Genomic DNA, 13,646 nt, shown 5'->3' with positions numbered 1-13,646 from the left:
CCATTCCAAAGCCACCTGCATGTGTTCCTGTGTCAACTGCTCCAGGTTACCCTGCCTTAGAAGGGAGAGGGAGGTTGGATGGGATGATCTCCAGAGGTCTTTCCACCCCAGACAATTCTGCGATTCTGTGAAATAGTTGATTAATCCATCAACCAAAGTGTTCTTAGAGCCTTGAATTCCCTATTAACTTTTATTGAACACGCAGTCATGGAGCAGTTAAGTCCCTCAAGAGCAAATTTATGAAGCAAAACCCTTGGTGGAAAGACTCATTTGTCTTAGGCATGTGCTGCTGAGCAGCATTAAAGAGCTATACTTAGTGGCCTGTAAAAATAAGCAGTGGGTTTATATTATGTAATCAGCTTGTGTTGACAAACAGCTATTGGAAAACTTAAAGTAGTCCTTGAACTTGTCATCAGTCTTACACCCAACTTTCCAATAAAGAAAGAGCCCCAGGGCTGTAATATCATCAACAAGATTGGTCTCAGTTGCTGCTTCTGGAAGGATAAGGGCCTATAGTGAAATGCAGTCTAGCAGTCACAGTGATTAAAAAAAATTCAGGGTTGGTTTTTTTCAAATTTTATTTTATTTTGTTGTTTGCACTGCCCTTATCTCTCAGTAGCTACTTACTTTTCCAGATCATTTATGATTGACTGAACATGATAGAAGTTGGAGGAGATTACTTGGAAATACTGCTGATGTTGTTTCTCTCGTGTGAACTGTCTACTTGCTTGAATTTAAAAAAAGTTTCAGTGCATTTTTTTAATATGGTAGCTTGGTATTCTTGGAATTTTGAGAGACTTTTTCAAAACCTTTCCCAGAAATTATAGTTACTGTACAAATATGTTTATAAAATTTATTCTGTTTTAATTCAGTTTTGAAAAGCAGTGGGAATTGGACTGAATCAAATATTTTATAGGTACATTGCTGTAAAGCTCTTTCAAAAGAACTTCATCAGAATGGAAAAATGGGAATCACTTTTACAAAACACATGATTACTCCTACCAAATAAATGTATTTATCCTGGTGTTCATGGGCTCTGCACTTCATAATTTTTTTCTGGTTTTTTATGCTCTATGAATGAATCATGATGTAAGTTCATTAATCTTCTTCATCCCTGCTGTTACAAGCTGGGATCATTTACCACTGTCTAGTCCTGAGATACTTAAGCAATTTTAGATTAATAGTTACTTGGTTTAGTAATTCAGCTATTTCATCCCTGATTTCCTGTAAAACAGTTGAGTAAATACTCTGGAGTTTTGAGTTTAACTCATTAAACTTGTGCAGCTGAGTGAAATCTCTGAATGAAAAGCTAGGTCTCCACACAAAACCTTTTAGGTCTATTTTGTCTGAAAAAAATGAAGCTCCAGAACTTGTGATCTGGAGATGTGGGAAGGTAAATGTGATCTGTATTGCAGCACATTGAGGATGCAGAAAAAAACATGGAAAGTTGTAGTTAGGGAATACATGCACCAGTCTTTCTCTGTCCTTTTACATCTTCTGAATCTGCAATGACTAGAACAACAGAAACAAACTGGTCTTTTGCTACACTTACTAATTCTTTTTTAAAGCAGACTATTTTTGTTTCTTGACATCACTATGGTCTGTACGTAAGTACTCCATCTCAAAACATAAGTGACCACCCTGCCACAATCATTGAATATGTTGTTTTAATGGTCATTGTTCACCACATGTGGAGTTCTTTAATTGTTCACCTAGTCTGTAATTATTCACCATTCATTTATGCAATCATTCACCTAGAGAAAAAAAACTAAACAAAAACCTTGTATCTGGTACTTAGTGCTTTCTGTTTTGCTGCTTTCTAAGATCTGCAAAGTCAGTTTTTACCTTGTTAATGATGCAGAAATTTTATGGTAGCATTGCTATGTACTGATGACTCATGTGCCTCCTCTAATTCAGATTTATGCTTCTGAAACTGCATGGTTCCTATTCAGTGTTTCAGTGAAAGGATCTTGTCACGATCTCCTTCAACAGAAAGTTAATTATGTTAACATTTCATTTTCATATTGTCTCTCACAACAAGCTATGTAGCGAGCTGATCACAAGTACATCATTATCTCTGCATTTATACAATGGAAAATTGTCACAGAAAATGAGTCACAAATTTTGTTTTAGAGGTGGATCTCAAACTGAGTGTTGAACAGCTTTGTTTGGCCCACCAATCCTGCAGCACTGTTGAAGCTTGGCTCTACAGAAATGTTTAGTTTTTGTTTGTTTGCTAGCAGTCTTGAAGTACCTTCACTTAATCAGTTTTAAAGGAAAAAAAATACCCAGTGGAAAATATTGTGATAGAACTGAAGTGATTATGGTTATTTTCCCAACAGTTAGAACTGAAACATTTTTGTTTGTTCAACTGACAGTGGAAGCAGGTATTTATTTACTGGAGCTTTATTAATTTTTTTTCTGGGAAATGCTTGTCTGGGGCACACAGGGGCTTTCCATCTGCTGTGAAGCAAAGCTCTGTGGTGGACATGCATGAAAGAGCCTGGTACCCATCACAGTACTTGTATCTGCTGCTGAATGTTCCAGAGGATGAAGGTACAGGAATATTGTTTCTGGAAAGGTATATTAAAGATTCCACTTAGGAAAATGGGGGACAAAATTTCCATGGTCAATACAGTGCTTATGTCCTAACTTTAGTGTCTTGATCAATATTTTAAATTTAAATTCACTGTTTTTCCTTCATTGCCCTGAATGGTATGACAGAATGGTTGTGATTGAACACCCCTTCTTTGTAGAAATGGTTGTGGAGGCCCAAGAAGGAATACCTGGGAGTCCCAATGTTACCCTGCTCAATTCTTTCACAATGAGAATGTCATGGAACTTACCTGGAGGCTTATCTACAGCATTTTATGTTCCCCTGAATGCCTGATGTCTATCCTGGTAGACATGCCTGTAATTCATCCTGTAACCAAAAAAAGCACTAACTCATTTTCTGTCTGCCTGCCAGTCATTAGTCTGACTGGCAGTGCCACTGACAGATCCACCAAAATCCTCATTTTTCTTGAATATTTCTACAGCTTGATGGATTTTCAGAACATTCAGGTCCTGGTTCCTGTCCTTTCCCTTTCCTCATTGTTGTCAGCAGTACTGACAGCTACTGGTTTGTTGTTTTTTTTTGTTTTTTTTTTTTTTTTTTGTCCCTCCAGATGTGGCAAATACCCAATGATTTATATTTGCTGTGCTCTCTAGTCCTCTGTTCTTTTCCTTTGTATCTCCCTGATTTTAAGACAGTATTAACTGTGAGAGATTCAAAGCAGGTGATCCCACACCACATCAGAATAGTGTACACCAGATTTTGTAGCCAAAGCTTCATAAGGAGAATTCCTTAGGCACACAGAGGTGCAGTTCTTTCACTGTGGCCTGTGCTTTCACCTGGATCCACCTGCTTGTTCTGCCTCCTCACCTGGACTCCATGACAGTGGAAGGAAGCTGTTGCAAGCTGCTGATCATGCTTTATGATGCTGCTTGCTTTAACTATTGCCATTGTTCCCAGGTGTACCTTACCTTGTAAGCAGTGAGTGTCAAAAAGCAGGTGGCCTAGTCCTGCAGGTCCTTGCTGTGAGTGACCAGCACAGAGCTCAGCACATCCTTCTTGTCAATGTGATAGTTCACCCATCAATCACATCTGGCTTCTTCCAAATTGATTCCAAAATAAGTAACTATCAAAAAACCTGAGTGCTCCAAGTTCAGAATTTTGCTATCAAACCTGGTGGTACTGCTAAGAGTCCAGGCTGCCTATTTTTGGCTGACATTCTTTGTTCCTGTGGTAATCCTGCTCCTGATGCAGGCTATGAATCCAAAATAATGAGGTAATGTTTTGATGCAAAGGTTTGTTTCTTTCTTTGTGGTCAGTTAGTGCACTGCTACTGAGATTTATGAGCTTTTGTTTGCTTGTTTGAAGTCTATTGAAGTTAAAAGAGAGCAAAAGTGAGTATTTTTGCTCTGACGCTGTCCCTTGAACAAAAGTGAATGAAGAATTCACATTTTTAGTCTTAAGCACACTATGAAAACTTTTATTTATTAGCTCTGTGGTTTAAGACATGTTTCTTTCTGAGGGAAATAATGTTCTTCACTGTTTTTTATTTTTTCTTCATTTTCTTTTCACTTCCCCCAAAGGGGGCATATTTTACCCTTTTTCTGACTTAGTTTTTAGGATTAAAAATGTAAAAGAATATTAGAAGTTCATAATCACTAACCATCATCAGAAGATTAAATAACCTATTTTTTTCCTGGAACTCTTCTGAAAAATATGTACTTGAAAGAGTTATATTTCAGTGTCCATGACTAAGCTTGATTTGAATGGCTAATAACTTCCATTCATGAGTAGGGTATATGCAAAAATAATATTTTCTTAATGTAAAGTAAGAGACACATGCTGCCCTGTTAATCCTGGAATAGTTAGAATATTTTATAGATACTGAGGTGAGAGACTCGTCCTCCAGCATCTCCACAATTTTATGCTTTCCAGAGAAAATTCTCAAAACTCAAGGAAAGTTGTGTAGATATTGATTATTTCAAGATGAAATGGTGAGTATATTTCCATCAAGCTTTATTCTGTATTCTGCCCTGTAGGTAAGATATCTTCTTTCTCTTTTGTTTCCCTCTGCTTCAGCATGGCCAATGCTCTCCAGGAAATGCCTTCCCTCCAAGGTCCTCACTTAGAGGATGTTGATGCTAAGCTGTCCTTCCTACCTGAAAGGCTGAGAAAGAAGCTGCTTCCTTTTCAGGAAAAGGGCATCATATTTGCACTTCAGAGAAGTGGCAGGTAAAATGATTGTTTTCAACCTACTGTATCACATGCTAAAAATAATTGCTTTAGGTAAACATTAATTGTTTTTTTACAAAGATTATTCAATACCAGCACTCTTAGGTGAGTTATGTTACAGAAATCCTTCATAAACTAAGGTAACATGGTTTAAAATTAATTGTGGGGTTTTTTTCCACAGAGGATGAAGAAATGTTTAATAATCCATTATGCAAAAGAAAGTCATAGTATCAAAGCTCTCATGTGAAAGGAGGTACATATCAGTAGGACCATCATTTTTGTTATGTTAATAGAGAATTCCTAAAATAAACTAATTCATGTTTGATTCTTTAGTTCTTAATGGCATGGTGGAGCTGTTAAGGGAATGACTAACAGATCTTGATGCATCTGTGTGGTTTTCTATTTTAACTTTGGTACAATTCTGGAGTGTAATCAGGGTGTTCTGGAGCTCACTGAGCTGCAGCAGCAGAGCAGGAGAAGTCTTGCAGAGTGCTCAGTTAGCCAGTGCTGCAGCTGATGGAGTAGGCATTCAACAATTAAATACCTGGTAAATCAAAAAACACAGTGTATGCAGCAGTGGCTGGAAATATTTTGCTGAGTAAGAGCCTGTTACTGACTTACAGGGTCAAAAAGGAGAGGAGAAAATGCTATTTCCACATTTATCAATGTTAGGAAATGCAGGCAATTGCAGCCTAAAGCTGTGAAACTTCTGTCTGCTGCTGTTTTGGAAAGCAGTGATGTTGGGGAGGTCTGGCACAAATGGAATTACTGTAGTCTGTGTGGGAAAGATGGATGAAATTAGTTCCTGATTATTTCAGCATCTTGCTGAGAAGGAGAGGCTTAGGGCCTAAGGGGGTTGCTTGCTAATGTTTGTGATCATTTTCAGGGGAAAAGAAATGTGCATCTTTTCCTCTAAAGGTGAAAAATTGGAAAGGAAATATTTTTCAGCAGTTTTTGGAATTATATGGAACTTCTAATCAATTAAAATCTCTGAATTTTTTCACTTTGATTCTATTACTTTGCTCAAACCCCTTTAGCACTGCTGTCTCAGGGAATGAACAAGCCATCTGTTTCATGCTGCTAGTTTCAGTGGCAGAACAGAAAGAGGAGTCCAGCCCTTCACATGAAAGCCTGAGATTTGATATGCTTTATGCTGAATTGGCATTAACCTCCCTGTGACCACCAGCCATGTCAGGCCCTTTCTTGCTGCACAGACTGAGAATGGGTGGGTATAACTTTAACAGAAAGCTAAGACTTTGGTAAAACAGACAGCAAAGCCTGTTTTCAAGTTGAATTTAATAAATCCAAAGCTGTAGAATATGCAGTCGAGGTGTGTATTTGTATATGCAAATAGTGAAATACCAGAAGCCATTAAAATTAAAGAAACTACACATTTAATTAGTGTAGCTAATGGATGTATTTGAAAATGGCAGGAATCTTTTGCAGACTATTGTGTAGTATAGAGGTTCCTTGAGAAGTAGTTTAAGTGTAGGGCTGGTAAATTTTAATCAGATGTTTCTTCTTTTTGTTGAAGTAGTAAAAATTGCCTGCAGTAAGTATTCAGAAAGGTTTGGAATACCTAGTCTAATGACTCTGTCAAGGAGGGAATTCTATTTTTTTCATTAAGATTATGGGTTTATGTTGGATTTTTTCTTTAAGTCTTTACCTAACAAGAGTTTTGCATAACCCAGCACTGATGGTTTTCCTGTGGCATGCATATGAAAAAATGTTCATCATGATTGCAAGAAATCTCACTGCTTGGCACAGCAAATTCTGTGAGCTGGGTCACATTGAGGAATTGAGTGCAGACTCTCAGCCAGCTTCTATCTAAAGTAAAGTGTGTTAAGTCAAACTTTCCCAAGAAGTATTTTTTAAATCTGTCCCTTCTTCATGCAGATCTCTTTCCCTTCCTTTCCCAGAGAACAAGAGCCTCTGGTGCTTGTAGCTGAGTTTTTTTATTAGTTTGTCAGCCATTGCCTCACACAACACTTTCCCTTATGTATGCTCCATGATGATTTAAACCTTTCAGTATTCCCAGTGGTACATTTTCTGTAGAAGTGTCTTTTCTAGTTTTAAAAAATACATAAGCATAGGATTTGAAGTGAGCCATATGTGCATCTCTGCTCATCCTTCTTCCCTCAGGCTATGCACCCCCTTCACAGACATCACTTCATCTCTGCTTTGCTGTAGTGGTAGGAAACTGGTGTAGAATAAGTGTTGGCTGAAGAGATTCAATTAATATCATCTTAGATTAGACAAGCACCCAGCATGAAAAGGGACTTATTATTAGAACCAACTCTTATTTTTTTGCATGGAAGGGGCTGGGAGTGAGCTATTAATTTCACTTGTTTGTTCCCAAAACATAAAATAAATATACTGTTTTGGTTTGTATTTTTGATTTGTTGGTAAATGAATCAAAGGCTTTTCCATTAGATACTACAAAGGCATCACCTCATCTAACAGAGACTGCCTAATACTTTTCTAGGAAATGACAATACTAGAGCCAACAAGACAGTGTGTGCTTCAGCATAACCCAACATAGCTTTTATCTCACAAACATGCCTTAAAGGTAAATAACTGAATGGCTGCTCATTCCTTACTAGAGATTATTCTTCAGAGTTGCACTTTGGAATAACTGCCTAGGGATGAATACAATTTATAGTTTTTTGTTTGTAGCCTCAAACATTAGTGTGAAGAAAAGCTGGGTTCACACAATTTACATCCATGAAGACTATTTTTGTGAAGTTTCTTGCAGTGTGCAAGTTTCTTTTTTAAAAACAGCATTAATATTTATTTATTTGTTTGTTTGTGTGTGTGCTTTAAACTGTCTCTTACATAAAAACCAACCAAATTGTCCCTCCCAGGAATATGACCTGTTGGCAATAGTTAGGAAATACTGAGGATTGTTGGGGTCAGATGTGTGTATGCTTTTGGGAGGTGGAAATGAACAATTCTCTGCTGCTTTTTAGCCTTGTTTTGGGCAGATGTGGACAAATCTCCATTTCCTAAGAACTCAGGGTAGAACTGAGGGTATTAGTGAAAAGGTGGCAGTGTTAAAGGACAATGCTCTGGAAAAAGTGGTGGAAGCTTGGATAAAATATCCAAGATACAGAGATACATGGGCAAGTGACTCAAGAATGTTGGCAAGGATTGTATTCAGTCTCATTTGAACTCACATCTCTTTGAATATTACTGATTTTTACTGCTGCTCTTCACTAATGTTATACTTGGAAAGTCACAATTCTTTTTGCCATTTCCTTTTTTATTCTTGTTTTATATCCTCTCTTTTACAAAAGCACATGATGTCTGTCTAGTAATACATACAATTTGTTCACCTGAATACACTGTAAAAGAGGCATGCTGGTGTTTGAAATTTAGCTCTTATGCCACTGGATATCACTAAATGCTTTATCAGGTTTTGTAATAAAAACTGTCAGCATGTGATTTGCAAGCATCATTATTCAGCATTGCTTGTCTTGTAGGTAGTATCTGTAAAAGATGCCTTCAGACACACAGATTTATTTCTAGGTGTGTTGGCAGAACAATTTGTTTAAGATGGATGCAAAAGAGGACTTGGAAGTATTTACCACCCCTGAATCAAGCTTTTCCATTATAATTGTATGCTCAAACTGTTTTACTGAGATGATATTTCCTCTATAAGTTTGAGAGGTAATAATTAACTTACATATTCAGGAGCATGTGATTTTTAATTTCTCATCCATGCTGGCCTAATGCTGTTAGACACAGTAAAAGAAGTAAATGACCATGGGTGGCAATATCAGGATATGCAGAGTTCACATCTGCCATTAACAGCTATCAGCTTTGATGCAAGGGCAATTGTTTTGTTCTGCAGTCCCTGTCTAGAGTAAGAAAAAGTTTTAAAGTGTTTAATATATATTTTTTTTTATAATGGGTTACAGAGAACCATTATGACAGTGGAATCATTGGAGAATAGAGTGTGAATGTCCTTTGTTATAGTATTGAGTCCCTTGCCTACACTTCAAAATAATGCTTTTTACCATTGACTGTGTCTCTGATCTCTGGCAAGTTACACTGGAGGAATACATAGTTAATTATTTGTTAATTAAAACAGACTTCAAAAATTATCAGTCTTTGTAGAAATTAATTCCCCCTCTCCAATTCTAAAAGCAGACCAAAATACCAAAGGTTCAAATCATAATTTCCTCAATGTTTATGAACATAGGTGAAAGATTCTTCACTAGAAAGGCACAGCATATACAGTCTGCTGAGGGTTTAGCAGCTGGACCACAGAAATGGCAGCTCTTGAGCAGGAAGCAAATGGAAATGTCTTGAATTCCCAAGCACAGCCCTTTGTAAGGCAAGGAATTGCTGATAGAAGTCCTATTTAAATTCTTATGCAAATTTCTGCACAAATTTCTCTTTCTAGCATATATTATCCATTGAGTAGTATGAAAGGTATAATTTCCATTTGAGTTGGGTGTCTAAGTTATAGTTTTAGATTTTGGAAGCTGATGGAATAAGAGAAAATATGTTCTTTCCATGCATTCCCATGCACATTTTAGTTTGTGCTAGAGCAGTGGGTCCTTTTGTCTTACACTTTCCTATAACTGTTTTTCACTTTCACTCTTACTTTTGTCATCATTACTGAGTTTGCTTCTGGGTTTTATGTTGTCTATTAATCTTTTTCTCCTTCTGTGTGATACAATTATTGCTTTCTGTCTTGTATTGCCTTTTCAAGTTACCAGAGCTTTTGTTTTACTTTGCTTTTATCTTTACTATTTTTGGTCCATGATTACTGATTGATTTGCTCTTTCAGTGTATTTCTATTCTTCAGTTTCTTATCTTTGATAGTAGCTATGAATAAGAGAATAGATTTGGTTTTCAATTCCATTTTGAAGCACTAAGCCTAGTTGCATGTCTCTATATCTCTTACTGTCTATATCTAATTTTCTGTCCTTTGTTTGAAAGGTCATAGGTTTCTGCAAGTTGATGTTGTGATTAAATGCAAGACCAACTGCTTTTTACCATTGTCAATTTTTTTTTCAGAATCAGCTGCATGGTTTAATGGAACACTTACAAAAATATTTTACAGGCTACTGTTGAATTTCTCCCAAGAAATTACCTTCACCTTGTTTTCTTTTTTAACATGTTTATGCATATTTCTTTAAATATTTCATTTTTATTTTAATTTGCACATGGTGGCCTGCAGCAACAAGTGCCTCCATTATTTGTAGAACTTGAAATCAGAGATGAGATTGGAACAAAAATAATTATAACTTCTTTTTTTGTTTCTGTTTCTAATCTCAGTAGTTTGTAGTTACATAACCTGAAAGAGCTGTTTGAAAGAAGGCATAAGTCTCTTGCTAGATTAAGAAAGAAATCATCTTTTATTCCAATATATTCAGCAACTCAGATGTATGAAATTATTACAATTTTGAGATAAATGTGTGTCTTAAACCTGCATTATAACAGGTGAGCAGTTATCTCCAGTCTTAGAGAACAAAGCACAGAAATAATCTCTGGGGAACAAAAATGGGATGGCTATTTAGTGAATATGAAGAGGATCAGACAGTTAATACAAAGCTCTGAGGGTTGAAGAAAGATTTCATTTTTTTAAGGGCATTGGTTTGTAATGATTCAGAGTACATCTCACATTTGAGAAGTGCCAAGGAAGAGAGGGATGAATAAATGAAGATGCTAGCTCACAGAATGAGGTTCAGATGCAGGAAGTATGAATGAGAGGCTGAGCCAAATTCTGCCGAGCTTTCGTAGCCAGGGAAGCTTGTTTGGAAGTGGTGCTGGAGGAACTGGGAAGCAATTCAAATAGAACAAAAAATGCATTGTCAGTAAGTGAATCTAGGATATAATTCAGGAGAGCAACTATGTTGGGTGAAAAAGAATAAAAGAAGAACAGAAAAAACCCAGTGGTAGAAATATGAGAATTTACCTGGGTTTAAATGTGGACATGTAGCACCAGGAATAGAGAAGAAAATGCAGATTTTAGAAATGTAGGGCACAATTTGTCAGAATGAAAGAGGAGAACCAAGAGAGAGAAAGACTACAAGTGTAGGTAGTAGGTTGTCAGCAATGATAGAGGGAGAGGAAAGGGGAAAATAATTGGTGTTTGCTGTGTGCAGGGAAGGTTTGCAGTGTGGGAATCCATGATGAGAAGTTGGTGTTTAACCACAGCACCCAGGAGAGGACAAATGGGAGGGAGCAGTTCTGAGACAAGTCACTTTAATGAGAGTGAATAGAAGTTAGGTCTTAAACGAGTATGAGTCACATTCTGACTGAATTAATGCAAGTTGGAAGGAGAGGAAGAACACAGGCACAAGGGGGAAAACTGCCCCAGATCTGCAGGGGATGCAGAATTTATTGGGAAAGTAGTGGTAAGTGTCTACATTTCATTGAAGGCCACTGCTTACTAAGGGAGGCTTCTACTGCTTCTCACAGGTATTTCAGTCATGCCAGTTAAGAGCAAGGTTAACATTTGCAGCCTCCATTATCAGTAGCTGAAATTAGTTGAAGTTATTCTGTTTTCTTGCATTGAGTCAGCTGCTGAACCCATTGTCTCTGAAGCCAGTGACTGAATAGATGAGGAGTTTTCACTATCACTGTTGAGTGTCTTCTTGGCTGGAGGTTTTTCTCACCTAAACAGTTCCATTAATACATTCTAAAACCTATTGACGTGTCTGAGCTTAACCTTCAACTTGACCACTTTGTTATGTGTTGTTCCACACATCTCTGCCAAAGCTAAAATACCAGAACATGCGGTCTGAGACTTTTCAAATACTAATACAACATTTTAGGTGGGTTTTTTAATCACATGTAGGGGAGTGTTGGAGAAAAGCATAAGACAGCACAACCTTTCTCCTCTACACTCCTTTTCAGAATCATTAACGATGCAGATGTGGCAATTAATGTTATGTTAAATCAAAGGTTGGGGTTTTATTACTTAGGGGTTTTTTAAACACTTAGTGTAGTTCAGGAACAAGGGCAAAATTTCTCTTACATCTTCTGGAGCACTGTTTTTGATGCAACACCCTTGATTATTTTTGCAAGGGAGTCAGCTCTTTGTTCTAGTTTTAGGACTGCGTGCTGTGATTACTGACACACAAATGTAATGGTTGCTTGCGCAGTTTTATATAAAAATGTTCTAAGTTCAGATTCCTTAAATAACCTTTGGTTAAGATGTTAGTGCTGAAGTGTTGGCTTGTGAGTAGGAGGTAAATTATATGTTGTAGTGTTATATAAAACTGACTCACATGAGTAGGTGAGAATCCCAAGAATATCAGGACACCCACACCAGTGAAAGAAAGACTCGAGCTTCCTCTGTACAGCATGTTCCAAAGCCTGCATTAACAAAAAACAGCTTTAATTTGCTTGAGTAGTAACAAAATTTTTCAGTGTTTTAAAAAATGAAGTGCTACTGCTTTGACTGTTTGCCTTGGAAAATGCATTTAAAAGGGAAGGAGTTTGTTCTGGAAAAGCTACCTGCAATTCTTAGTGGTTTTTCCTGGATAAATAGCTGCTGAAAATCAATCAAGAAGTTAAATTATCCCTACAAGCAAGCAACAGATGTATTGGATTGCCGTATCCCTTTAGTTTTCAGTCTACCATGTAGGGATGCACAATTCTCTGGAGAGGATATTATTGCAAATATTTCTATAGTTATAAGAAACCTTTTACACCAGCTGTTTGACTCAGTAGGATCTTGGTTGTACAGACCTTAATTCCAGTGTGTTGTTAATTGATATTCCTCAAGTGCAAAGTTCAAAATGAGATGCTTTGTCTTTACAGAAACACTTTAGTGCAGTAGCCATAATTAATATAAGAAACTTTAGCTGTATTGTTTGCATGGTTAATGGTGCTGGCATTTCAGAAGGGGTGATCCAAATGTAACCCAGATGCACAGAAATAGAAATGATTTTCATTTAAATGTTTGTTCTTCCCTGAAACTCGTTTTATAAAACTGTGTTAGAATTAACCTTCTGAAGCAGGCTATTTTTGTGTGGCTCTATGACATATGCCACATGAGCTTAGCCTCAGTTTCCTTCTGTTTCTCTAGTGAACTCATCTGCATAAAATTTTAAAGATCTGCTTGTCCTTCTGCTTTGCAAAGCTGATTCCAATCTTTTTGACATCAACACAACCAGGAACTCTTTCTGTGTCTTTCTGTGCGTTTTATCCTTCCTGGTAGAGCTTTCAGAGGGCTCTATCAGGAGTTTTGGGGTTTTTTTCTCAGCTGCTTCACCTTTTTTGTTTTGCTTTGTTTTTTTTTTTTTTTGTTTGCTTACTTCAAGTTTCTCTCCAAGGTTTGCTGTAGTAAGAATATGTTAAATGCACCTTTTCCTGGTGCTTGATACCTTTACCAGGTATCAAGTACCAAGCCTATTCTGATAGTGCTGAAAGTCTGGTTCTGGGGTTCTGACTCATCCAGCAGTGGGTGGTCCCTTCAGCTATGGGATTCTCTATATCCAGAAGAAAGGTGGGGTTTGTGCACAGCCTTAAGTTCTTGCATTTGTTCTCTTCAGTGAACAGCAGTAAGGTTTTGGACCTGTGTGTACCTGAGGTGCACCAGAACATAGAGGAGCCTTACAAACCTTGCACTCTGCAGGTGTGTTCACTCACCAGGGTACTGCCTCACCCAAAGCTCTTTGTGTTTGCTTGTTTAAAGGAAAGTGTAGTTTTATTTTCAAGCTAATACACCTCAAAATGCTGGGGCTGTTAGAGTCTAGTGGAGGCTCAAGCTATGGTTCCCTTTATTTGTGAAAGATCCTACTGTGTCCGAAGGCCATTGCCAACCCTACTCTGCAAAAGGGTTATGAATAGTAGCAAGGTTATAGCAGCTTGTGCAGAGCATCTCAATGAGATTCTA

The 13,646-nt window shown here is 37.3% G+C and overlaps 1 protein-coding gene across 5 annotated transcripts in view; it reads left to right on the top strand.

Annotated features, from left to right (window-relative positions):
• The window catches only part of ZRANB3 (zinc finger RANBP2-type containing 3), a 41,019-nt gene that overhangs the window by 1,356 nt on the left and 26,017 nt on the right, over positions 1 to 13,646 (top strand). Inside the window, exon 2 of one of the 5 annotated variants that reach the window (XM_079311258.1) lies at positions 4,634 to 4,797. In XM_079311258.1, coding sequence (XP_079167384.1) covers positions 4,792 to 4,797 — 6 coding nt within the window. In that variant the 5' untranslated portion in view covers positions 4,634 to 4,791. Of the gene's footprint in view, positions 1 to 4,633; positions 4,798 to 13,646 lie in introns of those variants that run through there. The other 4 variants (XM_079311257.1, XM_079311260.1, XM_079311259.1 and 1 more) reach the window with 4 other exon arrangements.

Source organism: Erithacus rubecula, assembly GCF_903797595.1.
Source record: "Erithacus rubecula genome assembly, chromosome: 8".
Lineage (NCBI taxonomy): Eukaryota > Metazoa > Chordata > Aves > Passeriformes > Muscicapidae > Erithacus > Erithacus rubecula.
The sequence above is the reverse complement of the archived record's forward strand: the minus strand, read 5'-3'. Positions and strand labels throughout refer to the sequence as shown.